We start from the raw sequence: 14,149 nt of genomic DNA, 5'->3' as shown, positions 1-14,149 counted from the left end.
GAACTATCCCACGTTCAGAAGCGTCAAGCTGGGAATCCCTGTGTGTTTTATTTGAGTTAAAAAATAAACGAGGGCTTAGTTATTTTGGTTATTTTGTACTTCTGGTGAGTCACAAGTATGTATATGTTATGGTTTTTATGAAGTTAATTTTGCTGGAGGAAGGAGAGACTTGGGTATTCTGATAGCTGGAAAGGAGACACCTGTAAGTGTTGCTGTCAGCAGGGGTCACACTGCCTTCATCTTTGACAGCTTGAGAACTGCTACAGCTGCTGTTAACAGATGTTGAAGAAATCATTTTTTATCTACCTGGTGCCTTACTGACACAGTTTCTGTGGTGTGCTGAGTTGCTTTGTCATTTTATGGTCACAAAGGCAGATGATGAATATGTCTTCAGTTTTGAGTGAGACCAGTAGCTGTTGAGTGGGCTCTTGAATAGAGCGTTGTTATTGTAGACCTGCCTTTGTGGTTTGAGTGCGGTTTTGGCACTAGCACTTCTCAAAGGGAGATCTGTCTTGTCTTATTCTTGTTCAGTATGGCATTAGAAAAGAGATGAGGTAAAGATGTTCATCAGTGTTCTTGATACCACCTTAGCTGGTTTTGCTCTGATTGCATACTATTATACTGCAGCATCAAAATCAGGATTAACAAGGAAGTTCCAATCTCTGGTGGCAAGCTTTACAGAAGTACTGAGAGTTGATAAAAACGAGCAAAATGAGGGCAGTGAGTTGCATCTTTTAAATCCTCACTTTTTCTCTTCATTGATATTGGTGGGGTTTTTTTTTCCGTATGTGTAAGACTTGAGTTGGAGCTATGCCAGTTTCTTTTCTGTTGTGTTAGACTTGTGTTCTGGTGTGCTGCAGCTTGCACTCTATAATGCAAGAAAGAACCAACCATAGATGGAGGCAATAAGAAGACTTCATGTACTCTGTAGAACTGCAGAGTAGGGTAAATGGTCCATGCTAACTTTAAACAAATCTAGCTCAGGAAACCATCTGGCATACAGCTCCAGGTGCTTTTTTTTCTAAGTCATTTTTGTGACCACAATGTAAGTATACCAGATTTTCATATCATGTGCTCAACTCCTCTTGCAAAAAATAGTCCCCAAGTTCTGCGTGCTCTACTGTCACGTAGTAAGCTAACCACAGAAATGTTTGTAGGACTGAACAGTAGAACAGACCCTTATTTCATTTCTAGAAAGCATTCTCCTGAAAATTAGGTGAGTTCTACACTGCTCACGCAGGTAGGAGAGCGTGGAAGCAGAAGGGGGATACAAAATGGATTCCAGAAATGACTAAAAAATAGGGAATTAAACTTGTTTAGCCCTGTCATTTCAGCACTGCGAATCAAAGGCTTGATTTAAAGCATCCAAACAGACACATCTTTGTCAGTGGAAGCAGCGGGGTACTGATTTTCTTGAAAGCAGTGCAGAATGAGGACCTTTGCACCTCGCTTTGCCGTCCTGTTGTTCGTCTCAAGTTCAGTGCAAATATTCTTGAGAGCCTTTAATTTTGTATAATTTCCTCTGAGTTTGGTTTGATTTCTGTTTGAATAAATAATGTGTAAAGAAAGCAATGAAATAATCTCTTAACCTAACTTCCACCAAGAAAAGTAGAAAAATCCTCTTGAGGAAAGCAACTCTTCCCTTCAGCACCCACTCTTTTCACCTGAAAGGGTGGGGGAAGAAACACAAAACCCCACTCATTCACTTTTCATTTTTATTCCTTTCTCATTCAAAATGCATGGCAGCAATTTTACAGTGAAATGTTAGCTCTCCTAAGCTAAGTGAATAATTATAGAGGACTCCAAGTCTCCTTTTAAAGACTTGAGTTACCTTAAAACTAGGAGAGGATACATTTAATCCTGAATTTGTCAGTCACCTTCTGCTGTTTCTTAGTGAAACACTTAAGATATGATGTACTGCTTTATCCTAATCTGTTGCAATTTTTTTTTTTAACCATTTTATGTCTTTAATAATGTTAACTACTGCCTTTTTAAGTTTTTTTTTTTAATTTTTTATTTATTTATTTTATACCTTTCAAGACTTGATATTTTCTGGAAGTTTTTTGATGGATGCAGTGTGTAAAATAAAACATGAATTTTAATAAGAACTGTCTATTGTATTTACCGATCGAGATAATTCCCAGTGACCTGGCATAGCTCATAAGATAATACACATTTAACTGAAAACATAACCAAGTTCCTTTCTTTCAGATGTTCATGATTTGAAATCATGTCTTTAATGGTTTTATCAAATGTTTAAAAAAAAAAAAAAAAATTTGCATTGCTAAAATTAAAGCCATTATAAACTCAACCTTAGAATTAAACAGCATTGTCAAAGTAGTATCTAATTAGAGCAAATCCCTGAATCAGAATTAACAAATACAGTTGGGCTACAACCAAGCCATTACATTAATACATAATCAACGCTTTTGAATTCCTAAATTAGAAATCTAGAGATAAAGCTGCCTGTTTAATTATACATTCCAATTAAGATTTTGGCCCCAGTCAGTGCAATAAGCTTATCTGAACATCTCACTATTAGGTAAATTGAATTACTTGGAAGTCGCATTTATAGTCACTAGTGCTTCTTCTTAATTGTACTGCTTTTGGACAGATGTTATTGCAATCACTCACGTACTCTTTAATAAAAGAAAAAGTTTTACAACCAAACTCTGCTCTGCAGAGTGTCAGTATTTATGGGTAAACTCTGAGGAAAGCTCACTGAAGTGCTGTGCATTTTTCAAAATAAGAAACACGCATAAATCCAAAAATGGTTTATGAGGGAAAGCACAGAGATGGATTCAAGAGTATTCATTAAGTTTTGTAACAGTTCCAGATGCTTTTATACATATACACTAGATCTGTTCATATTCTTTTGCTATAAGACATTAAAAGTAAAACACAGTTCCTTTCCATGAAAGCAAAGGGCAGCGGATTGCAGAACAAAATTGTGTTATAGCTTTCTCTTCAGCCCGCTCCCAGTCTCATAGTTAGCAATCAAAGAAGCTACTGAAAGAAAAGAGTTTATATTAGCCATATCTAACCAATATATAAACAGTAAATATTATTAAAATTAAATGTGGACTGTTGTGTGTGATCTGTGAGGTTTTGGTTGCTGGCATTCCGACTGAAGTTTTGCGTATGTCATTTTTTGCTTGTCCTGTCACTCACAGAGTGAATAAATGGGTTTTAAACGTTTCTTGAAAATAGGAACAAAGATTGAAGGAAACGGTGGGGAAGAGGAAATGTGGACATGGTAACAACTGTGAAATAAATGAGTGTTAAAAAGAGATGAGCTGTAACCTGACGAGTAGTAAAGAAAACGAGGAGTTGAAAATGCACAGAAAAGACGAGATATGGATGTTAGGAAAAATTATGTAATCATTCAGGAGGCAGTGCATCTGGGAGAAAAACAACCTGTGGACTTAGTGAAGATGTCGTGAGTGCTCTCAGTTTCAAAATAGTCTAGGGAAGCCTCTAAGAAATGACCTGGGCATTCCCTTTTTTGCTAACCCTATCTTTCTGTAAGCACAAATGAGGTAATGCTTTTATCAAAGGAGAAAATCTTCACCAGACTGAATTTATGATCTTGTGAAATCCTGTGGTATCAGCAGTGTCATTTATTAAATCACTGGAAATGGCAGGCAGTTTATGACTGTATGCTGATCTCAGTCTTTGGAAACTTGAATTACTGTCTGACCAATTTCTGCATGAACAAGAGTGAAGTTAGTATCTAGTCAGGTGAAAATCTGTCATCGTTTTCCACTTCATGATGGAAAGCTGCTTTGATATGTCAACACTGGTACTGTTGAAAGAATTTCAAACAGTTCCATTTGTACTCTCACTTTATGTAGGCAGTGATCCCATTGTAGTAATTATAGTATTCTGTCCTGTGCTTGTTTTCTTCTTTTTTTAAGCATTCTTGTATTTGAGTGATCTAGCTTGGCTGTTGTATTTGCTGCCTTTAGGTTTTTGTAAGCTTTATTGTTCTGTAGAAGGCAGCATTTCCTTCTGCTTAAAAGAGGTGAAATAGAGTGACTTGAAAGAGAAGTGTGAGGGTTATTCAGGAATTCCTGAATGCCATTTGTGAGTCTGGCTATGAGCTAAGATAAGTTTATGTGAGGACCCTAGCTGTTATTGTTCTTTAAATGTGTTTGTCTGTTAGCTACTCATTGGTATCTTCTGTTGTAGAGTGTTGTACGCTGTCTGATAACGTGCTCAAACTGAAATGCTACTTCCTGTCTCACAGTTTGCTTTGCAAATGTTAAAAACTTGAACCTCCTAGGAAATCTTATGTTACTATTCCTTTGCAAGCCCCTGCAGGATCAAGATGATATTTTGCCTCGATTTGTGCTCTGACTACTTGTGAGGAAAAGCTTAGTACGTTACGTAGATATTTACATATGTTAATAATGTTAAATGAGAATAGCCAGGAGTTGTATCTTAAATGTTGATTAATTTATTTTTGTTCTTTTTCAGCCATACTCTCAGAAGACAGAAATCCCATTGAGCTTGCCTGGAGGAATAAAATTTGTTTATCTGCCCTAAACACTCCAGAGCCAGCGATGATGCATGAGCCTTTAGTTGGAAGCCAGAAAAGGAAAGCGAGGAAAACTAAGATCACTCATCTTGTTCGAACAGCAGATGGTCGCGTGTCACCAGCAGGAGGGACACTGGGTAAGGAAATGGTAGTTTAAGTTTAAATTTTGTTAAAATTGTATAGTAGGAGATGTTATTAGAGCAGAAGCAACTAACTAGGAAAGTATTGTTCAGCCAGCATGTTCTCAGACCTGCTCAGAAAGATCATTCTATAAAATGCAGATATCGATCAACTGTGAAATGGTTACATCCTTAATGGCCAACTCCATTTGTTTGACTGCCCACATCTGTCTCCCTGGTATTTTTCTAAGAACTGATTACAAAGAGAAATGAAAAACAGTTACATTTCATACTTTCTTTCCAGCTCAGCAAAGTAATCATAGCGCACTTAGTAATATGACATAAAAACAATTCTGTGGTATGACAAGCAGTGCAAAAGCCTCAGTGGTTAAGATAATCTTTTAGGACTTCTTGTATCTTAAACATACACAGAGACACAACCTCTGTTGACTGACCTGGAGGATCAAGTTTAGCTGAATCCAAAGTCAGTAAACTGTTTCATAAACGTTTGTATGCTTCAGTCATTAACTTGGTTCAGAAGAGGTTGCAGCATGAATTAATTTTACTAGCAAAATCGAAGTCCTAATGGTGAAGTTTCTGTTAACATTGGACTGGTCAGTACCTCAGTGTGCTGCTATGAGTGTAAGAGCTAGACTTGCAAGCTTAACTCTCTTTTGTTACAGAGGAAAAGCCAAAAGATCTTCCACAGAGCAGTCTTCAAAAAGCGTCAAGTGCAGAAATGGATTGCAACAGTGAATGCTCCGGAAATGCAGAGACACAAGAAAATCATAGTATTACATCAGATATGCCAGCAGTGTCTGCATTTTTTAGCTTAGCTGCTCTGGCAGAGGTAGCAGCAATGGAAAATGTACACAGGTATGATTTTCTTTTCTCTTTGATGCCAGAATGTTCAGAAAGTGCGTGAATTGCATAGTGTTTAATTTGGCCTGTGCTTCCTCCTCCACTGCTTTCTCTGTTTTCTACCACTGGCTTCCCAGTGTTAAGTCGACACCTACATGACATTGTAGTCTATTTCAGTAATCAGTAAAATTATTCTCCTTCGTAAACCTGTCTCCCAGATTTTGTGTATGAACCACTTAATATGCTCTTTGAGATGCTAATAATGGAGAGTTTCTAATTTTCAGTCACCATTTGTCAGATGATAGATTTAAACAGCTATTGCACACTGTTTTCTATGTCTCTGTGGCCTAAGACTGCGCAGAGAATTTCGTGTAACTTTAGCACAGTTTTTTACTGAGCATGACTGAATGAAGCTTGCTTGTTATTTTTACTCTTGTCCTTCACTGTGTAGGAGGAAAAGCATCTGCAGAATGTCCTGAGGGCAGAACAGCTCTGAGTGTTGGAAAGTCATGTTACTTTGGTCTGGTCCTCTCAGTTTTAGAATTAGGCCATCCACACAGATAATATGGAGAATGCACGGATCTCTTAGGCCTGTTGGGTCGGTTCAGCCGGCACAGTCAGATCTTGCATTCTAGACCTGTGGTGGGAGGAAATGAATGACAGCAAGTTGTCTTTAGCTCTTAATTATCCAGTATTGTCCTTTGATGTGCTCCCACCTGTTGGAGATACGATGGCCTATATCCTTTGCTATAGTGGAAAGTCAGTAAGGAAATCTAGGCCAGTCTGAAATCATCACAACCTGAGCAATTGGTAGTTAACAGATTACTGGCTACCTAAGAAACCACAAAGCAGCGTTTGATGAACGCTATTCACAGCCTCACAACCTACTGTTAATCTTGTGCCCCCTGTTGGGCAATCTAGTCCTGTATTCAGACTTAATGTGAAACGCTGACTTTTGTAGAAGCTTGAAAGGCACCAAGAAAGAAATTCTGATGAACTCAGCCTGGTACCTTTTCTCTGCTGAAGCTGTTACCTTGCTTACACAATAGCATTTCAAGTGGGAAATGTTTTCATACTACAGTCAGCCCAGACTTTTCTCCCAGTTTTGCAAAACAGCAGTCTGCTATCAAGACTGCAAAGGTATGAACTTGTTTTTGTCATTTTCCATGGCTGCAAGCCACAAAGTGAAACCTGGAGAAGCACTGTCCTGAGTTCTGCTCTCATTTGCATCTTTGTGGTTTCATTGATTTCCAGTAATGCTGTGAGAAGAGCAGCACAAGAGTGACTTAGTTACATAGCTAAGATTCACTTAGTTGTGATGATGTCCTCTTTGTTTTTCTAAAAGTTTTTTCTCCTTCATTTTTCCTCATTAAAAATAATGTTTTGAACCAATGTTTTACTTACCCTTCTGTTTGGGTCTTCCTTACCTACAACCATATTTTGTCATCTCATCATGCAGTTAGAGCAGTGTGGCATCTTCCTTGAGGCCTGAAAACACCAAACCAGCAAATGTCTAGCAACTGTTGCAAATTCCAGCTTCTATCACTAGGGAAAATGAAAAGGGAAACTCTTTCCAAGTAACAACTTTGCCATAGGTCTCTTACAGACTTGTCAAATGGAAGTCAAAACAGAAACCTGAATCTGATGGGCTGCATGCTTCTCTAACTTCTACTCCATTGACTGTTTATTATCTGTGCAATTTCTTTATCTCTGAATAACTAGAAATGAGAAGAATAGCATTGGAAGTTTGCTTGATGTGTTCTTTTCAGAGTCTAAGTTCAATTATTATATAATTTTACACAGTCTTGGACCTCAGAAGCCGGAGTCCTTTCTAAATGTAATCAGAGCTTGTCTGGAAGTGACAGCATGGTTGTCATTTGAATGTTTGTTTAGCTTTGGTTACCTTGTGTGTGCCGTAGTTAAAGCACTTGTGATCCTGAGCTGCATTTTGTACCAAGGCCTTTTCACTGCACTACAGGTGTGCAAAGCATGTCGGTACCTACGTTACTGTGGAGACTGTAGCTCTGCCAAAGTGCAATCAAAGTAGCCTTTGTGTAAGTAAGAATTAGGCTCCAGATTTTCACTGCTCAAAGTGACACATAATGTAACAATAATAGAATCTGACTCGAGAAATTAGATAACAGGCGGTGACGTTCTTTTGCATGCATTTTAAAAGGCAAGCTGCAAAGGAGTTCTCCCAGGTCCATCTGCTTCAATGACTGATGTTGATTGTCAGCACGTAATTCTGGTGCGGTGTATTTTTATGATATCCTGTGCCAGGGGATCATTTGTAAATTAACACTGCTGAAGTAATGAAAGAGATGTGCTGGGCTGATGAAGTGTTAAGTTATGAAATTTGGAGTCATCCCAGCATGTAACTGCTGATAGGTATATTTTTGTTTTGCTTCAAAGCTAGCTATTGACTCTCACTAACATGACATGCGCCTCTGTGCATTTGCCATCTATTGCTGTACATGAGCTGTGCTCTCCACTACTGAGAGCTGAAACCACTCACTTATAAAATGTGTAACAGCACTTGTGTGCTCTTAACCTACTCTTTGGCCATCTATGTTGTTTTGTGTAATCAAATACCATCAAGACTTGTCTGACTTTGCATTGTATTGCAGGTTGTCCTCAGGATATTTTCTTATGTTGCAGGAATACCCATAAACAGTTAGTAGCCAGCACTATGTGGACATCTGTGCCAGCGTGGAGTTCACTAGACTATATCACTTGCTAATTTCTGTCTTTCCTGTCTGCTAAAAGCATTTCCATGCTTTGAATAACGGTAGGTTTCTTTTCTTCTTTGCAGAAATCAGAGGGCCACACCTCTCCCACATGATGGACAGCCAAATGAAATGTCTCAGGCTCCAGTGCTTATTTCCTGCGCTGACCAGTGAAGCTCCACATTATTGTAAAACATTGTGCTTTACCTAATATCCTAGCCTTGTCTTTACCAAGGGAAGCTAGTCAGTCCATGTGATGGAAACTATAGACTGCAAGCAAGTGCTTATTGCTCTGAGTGGCCCAGAATTCACTGGAAGCCAGACATTAGCAACTTGGGCCAGGTCTTCAAATCGGAACCCAGTATGTAGGAGGGTGATATTATTTGTCTATTAATGAACAGGAATGGAATGATCCCAGAGCTTGCTTTCTATTGAAGGCTTTTAAACAGTAAATAGGTGGTTGATATGAAGAAGGCTGCCTTTACTGTTAGTTCACACAGCATCTCTTTTACCAACCAGAGAGTATGGCAACTAGTTTCATACAATGCCTAGTTAAATGAAAATGAAAAAATCAACAACAACAAAAACACTGACGCACTGCACTAGTTACTATTAGATATTCTTAGTCATTTTTGTACATGAAGATTTAAGTTCTAAGATGGTTTATATTAATAGGTTATGCCTACGTTTATATTGTAGAATGAATATAAAACCTGTTCCAGAGAACTCAAGGCAGCCTGGACAGATGTACCATTGTTAGCGGTGTTTGGGCAGCCACGTGGTCCAGATGTTCTGCACTTTTATATTTGCCACCAGAGTGGTAGAGTTTACTGGCAAAAATTCTGACAGGCTATGTTTGGGTTTTGTTTCTTTTTAATTTAGCTTTGAATAACCAGGATGATGTGCATTAGAAAAAGGAGTGGTGTATGGAAAAGAAAAATACTGCAGAGAATTGACTTGTCTTTAATGCCTTGGAAGGTTCCTTTATTTTTGCATAGATACCTGAGTGACTTGGTGAAACTTTCCTGTAAACAAAAAGTACTGCGAATATGTTTTTCAAAAGTGACCTTAGTATTATTTCACCATTCTGAAAGACCTAAAAGCATGACTTTTCAATATACATGTACTCTGATAAGCATACCTTTTACATTTTAAAGACACTGGCATTGTTGTAGTTACTATGCACAGACGGCTTCAGAGTTTGTATAAAGGGCCAATTACAGTTTGTGTTGGTCAAGGGGAAAGTTTTATGCAGATAAACTACAACTGAAGAGTAATGTTTGACTGAATTCAGACTACCACAGATCCACCTGCCAGCTTCTATCTTTGCTTATGCTGAATTTTTGTGGTTTGCTCTCATAAATGCATCCCAAAAGCCAGGCCAATTGTATCACTTGGCCTGCTGTCTTCACTATTTCGACTTACACTATTGTATAACCAAGCATTGATTCCTACCAACAGATGCAAAATGATCACTAGTAATTAAACTAAAGCTACAAATTCAACAGGGTACTTCTTCAATAGCACAAGATGTTTCCCTAATTTTTGCATTGTAGCACAACAATTTACCAAATTGGACTCCAGCAATAATTTTATATTAGTCTTCGTCATACTGGCTGAATTTTTGATAGTATTAGATTGAGTTTGAAGTTCTTTGAATTAAGTCTTTAAATGATGCGAGTTTACATCATTCTATCAGGCATTCTTATTTATACTTGACTGAATTGATAATATGTTTTGGGGTTATTTTGTAACTAATTTGATGTAATAGCCATATGGACAGTAACTCTATTAATGCTTGCTAGGTTTAGCCTTTCATTGTTGTAGCTAAGTGAAAGTCTTTGGTTCATTGTGGGGAAACAGTATACCAAGATACCACGAGAGTTGTAACAAAGGGTTAAAGGTTTGACTAGGGTAGACAGCTTGGAAAGTCTCACTAAAACAGCACCATCAAAGATGCATGTGTTGGAAGAAGGGAACAACTACAAAAGAACAACAAAATTTCAGAGCCGATGAGTCAGTGAAAAGGCTTTTTTAAAAATTCAGGTGAATATATGACTAAGAGCCCCTCAAATGCCATTGTAGCCTATGGCAGTATTTTTTAATAAGATTTTATTAAAGTTTTATAAGTTATTTTAACAAGACAGGAAAAGCTAAAGACTTTAAACTGTTGGGTCACAGCAAGGTGGCTGTTGGAGTTTTGGACCACTTTATAATTAGCTGAAATCCAAATATGTTACAGTGCAGGCCGTTCACCTTGACAATGGTACTAACTTATTTCTCTAGAAACCTTTAGAGTAGATATATTTTTGTCAAAGCACCCCATCCTTCCTCAATTTAAATTTCAATATTGTTCCTGAAGATATTTCTGTATATTAATGGTACCTTTTTTAAAAGAAACAGAAAATTACTTTTTTCTATATGAATTAATATCTTACTTGATCTGCTTTTCCTTGACTTTCCCTTAGAGAGGGGGTAGGGTTGGGTCAGTTTACTGGATATGACTGTTTTCAGATACTTATAAACCTTTTTGTAGATATGCTTAATTTTTAAGCGATTAGGCACTGAGAGTAGCAGAAATCCTGCAAAGCTTTATAGTTCACTAGGCATTTGCCTTTGTTGGTTCTCTGAGTGACGTCTTGATTTCAGTAGCTAGAGTTTTCCCTGAATCTACTAGAAGGGGTATCAGTATTTTCAGGTAACAAAGTCTGTTAGCACAACAAAAATTTCAGACCAATATCTTACTGTATTGGGGTTGGGTTTTGTTTTTTTTTTTTTTTTTCCTTGTTTGTTTTGTTTTAATTTTTATTAATTTCAGCTGCTTTTGTTTTGAAAAAAATCATATTGCTATTGTGTGTACTTCAGTATACCAGCAAACACTGTTACCTGTTAACACATTGTCCACAAATGCCTCTAGAAAAGAAATTGTTGCACCTTATGTATATCTCAAGCAAACCAAAATATGATGCTTTTCTGCTTTGTTTATTCTGAATATGTTGTATCATACTTTACTGAACCCATTTTAACTTAGCTAAAGCTATCAATATTTATGCATTTCACATTATTTTCTGGATCTGAACCTGTGTATAAATCTTTCTTTAAAAAAAAAAAAAAAAAAAAAAAAAAAAAAAAGCAATTACCTTAGTTGTTCTCTATCACTTATCCATGGGAGTGGGGGAATCGCATCTCAAGTGTAAAATGCAGTACTGTTTCCTTGGCTTTTATTTATTTAGTGATCTTGGGTATTTCATATATAGTTTTGAGGTATACGGAATATATTGTTGTAGCCAAAGCTACAGATGTAAGCAGCTGGGAGGAAAATACTGTAATGTCTTCTTAATTATTCTAGTACTGTATGCAAATATGGGAAGAACGTTCTGCAGAACATTTGAGATGCAGATTCTTATCCCCACAGTAGGTTATTTTCCAGATATTAGACCAAATCGATGAAAAACATCCGTGGAGATCACTTATTGCTCTGCTTACGGCAGTAACTACCCCTTGAATGTGCTGTGATTTCAGAAATAGAGTATATTTATTTAAGATGACTGAATGCTCTTTTATACTAATACAGTATCCCAAAGTCATGAGCAAAAGGTTTCTTGTTGATTTGGATTTCTCTTTTATAGCATTGGTGCATGACTTTTGAAATTAACGTGGTAAGCCTTGTTGTTGGAAAAGGGCGCAGGAACAAGGGATAGACGGAAGCGTGTGAATCAGTGTTCAAATTCCATCCTCGTGCTTTACTGTTTGGGTGAGATCTACTTTTGTAGTGTAAGGCTGAAGAGCACTCTGCAGTCTGCACCAAGCAGAAACCCAAGAGAGTTGTAACTTGCATCAGAACGAGGGAATGCCTTATAGTTTGGATGCTGTCATTTGGAACAGGATATTAAATTGGAGCAATTTAATTCCGTTGCCTGTTAGCTATTGTATGGGTACTGGAACAGACTGAAGGCACGGGACAGCTGAGAGAGGTTAAAAGGAAAGCTGGCCTTTGTTCTCAGTATGGTGAAGGTGTGGCAACAAAGAGGAGTTAGGTAAAAAGATATGTATGTGTGCGTGTGTGTGTACATTCTGGAAAAAAAAAACCTGTAGGAAAGACAAAAACATAATGGGTGTACAAGATCTTGTAATGTATTTTGGTCCTTTGAGTGCACTTCCTTTTTTTGAATGCTGAGTCTAATATGGCTACCTCTCCTAAAAGACTACTTTTGTTATCTTCCATTTGCTTTCAGGCTTGATCGTTTAATCTTTTCAGCCATTGATACCATTTGTACATCGCTGTACGCTTTACTTCCCAACAGCAACATTCATCTGACAACATCAGGCTGAATATACAGTGGTAGCCAAACTGTGTTGCTGGAGCATTTTTTGTTGAACCTCTGCCATAATCACAGGAGTTGCGGATATAGGCCCAGTAGAACGGGTTGTGTAAGAGCAGGAATGGCTGTGCTCATCAGGTGGTGGACTTCAGATACTCCCAGTGGTCATGCAGTAAGCCAAATGCTGTTCTTGACATTTATTCTGGAGTTTACATTTGCAAGGAAACATAACTGTGCAACTTTTGTGTTGTATACCATACATTAGACACTGTTTGTTTGCCATGCTTGTTTTCTAGATTGTAGAGCTCTACTTCTAGATTGTAGGTATCTTTGCCCTGTTTTGTACTATCTGTGGCATTCTTCTTACCTTGTACATAGTATGAAACTATCATCTAAAGCTGCCAGAACATTGAGTCATTTTCAGGACACTGAGAGATGAGAATGAGTGCATTTAGGCTGTGAAAGAGTTTTGGTTTTTTTTTGCCTCCTCTCCTGAATTTCCCAATAAAAAGGCACAGAGAGATTTATTCTCTCACCTAACTGCTATTATAGTCTTTTATATACTCAGTATTTTCTACTGAATTGACAACTTCGAAGGAGCTTATGAAGTGGATGCATGTTTTATGTTCCCCCACTGATTCTTCTGAGGCAGACATCTAGGAAGGACTGACTTGAGATCTCCACTCAGCAACACACCTGAGCTTCTGCCTAAAACCATCCTTATTTGAGGGGCAGCATTGTAGTTTGCAGTGTGACTGTGCAGGAGCCCTGATTAGGGGCTACTGTGCCCCTAGAATTGAGTTTTGGCTTTTGTGATGCTTCTGAAGGAGGCATGTTATTTTGACCTAGGGCCTTCATTGACACAGAGTTTTAAAAACAAATGCAAATACCTTAATGTTTGTTGAGTTCTTCCTAAGAATTATGTTGTAATTTCTGGGTCTTGATCGTTAACTTATGCCAACAGACCCACATTGTACTCTACTGGGAAAAAAAAAAACCACAAAAACACGTCTGCTGTCACACAGTACAGCCTAACTAACCAGGCTTCCGAATACAGTGCTTTAACCTACTCTTTTAACCTTGTTTTTTCCACGCACTGCTACACTTTATTCAGTCGTCTGAAGGTGACAAAGGCAAGAGGGAGAGAGATGTGTGTCTGTGTGTGTGTTTATACCTCCTACACACACACACACACACACACACATTGGTATGCAGTGGCTTGGAAGATGTTGCCTGTATAAAAGCGTTCCATGTTAGGTCCCAAAACAACTTGAGGTTTCTCAGACAATGGTTTTCAAACTTTCTTGGAAGATTTCATTCTCTTTCCTTCACGTTACACCATAAGGTGTAATTTTCAAAAAGGTCTGAAAAAAATACAGACACTGTGAGAATCTTCTTTCTCAGCAGTGCTTGCTTTTAATAACCAGTCTGCGTTGACAGTTTTAACACATCTGATTTGCTGTGATCTCTTTGTAGGGCCCAGTCCTTCAACTTTTATTCTCATACATAATTCCACTAAATTTTGACCCAGTATTTGGCTTTATTCTCTCCAAAGCTTGGTGTAAACATGCCTTATAATAG

General features: G+C 37.9%; 1 protein-coding gene across 9 annotated transcripts in view; it reads left to right on the top strand.

Moving 5' to 3' along the window:
* Positions 1–13,553, top strand: part of BBX (BBX high mobility group box domain containing) — a 128,568-nt gene extending 115,015 nt beyond the window's left edge. For all 9 annotated transcript variants that reach the window (XM_042867414.1, XM_042867413.1, XM_042867412.1 and 6 more), the window contains 3 exons: positions 4,480–4,677; positions 5,343–5,535; positions 8,333–13,553. In XM_042867414.1, the coding sequence (XP_042723348.1) occupies positions 4,480–4,677; positions 5,343–5,535; positions 8,333–8,420 (479 nt within the window). In that variant the 3' untranslated portion in view covers positions 8,421–13,553. The remainder of the gene's footprint in view (positions 1–4,479; positions 4,678–5,342; positions 5,536–8,332) is intronic.
* The last annotated feature ends 596 nt before the right edge of the window (positions 13,554–14,149 follow it).

The sequence above is a fragment of the Lagopus leucura genome, unplaced genomic scaffold (genome assembly GCF_019238085.1).
Source record: "Lagopus leucura isolate 7727_CA_CO unplaced genomic scaffold, USGS_WTPT01 Super-Scaffold_100001, whole genome shotgun sequence".
Lineage (NCBI taxonomy): Eukaryota > Metazoa > Chordata > Aves > Galliformes > Phasianidae > Lagopus > Lagopus leucura.
Note: the sequence above shows the minus strand (reverse complement) of the source record. Positions and strands in the feature narration are given on the sequence as shown.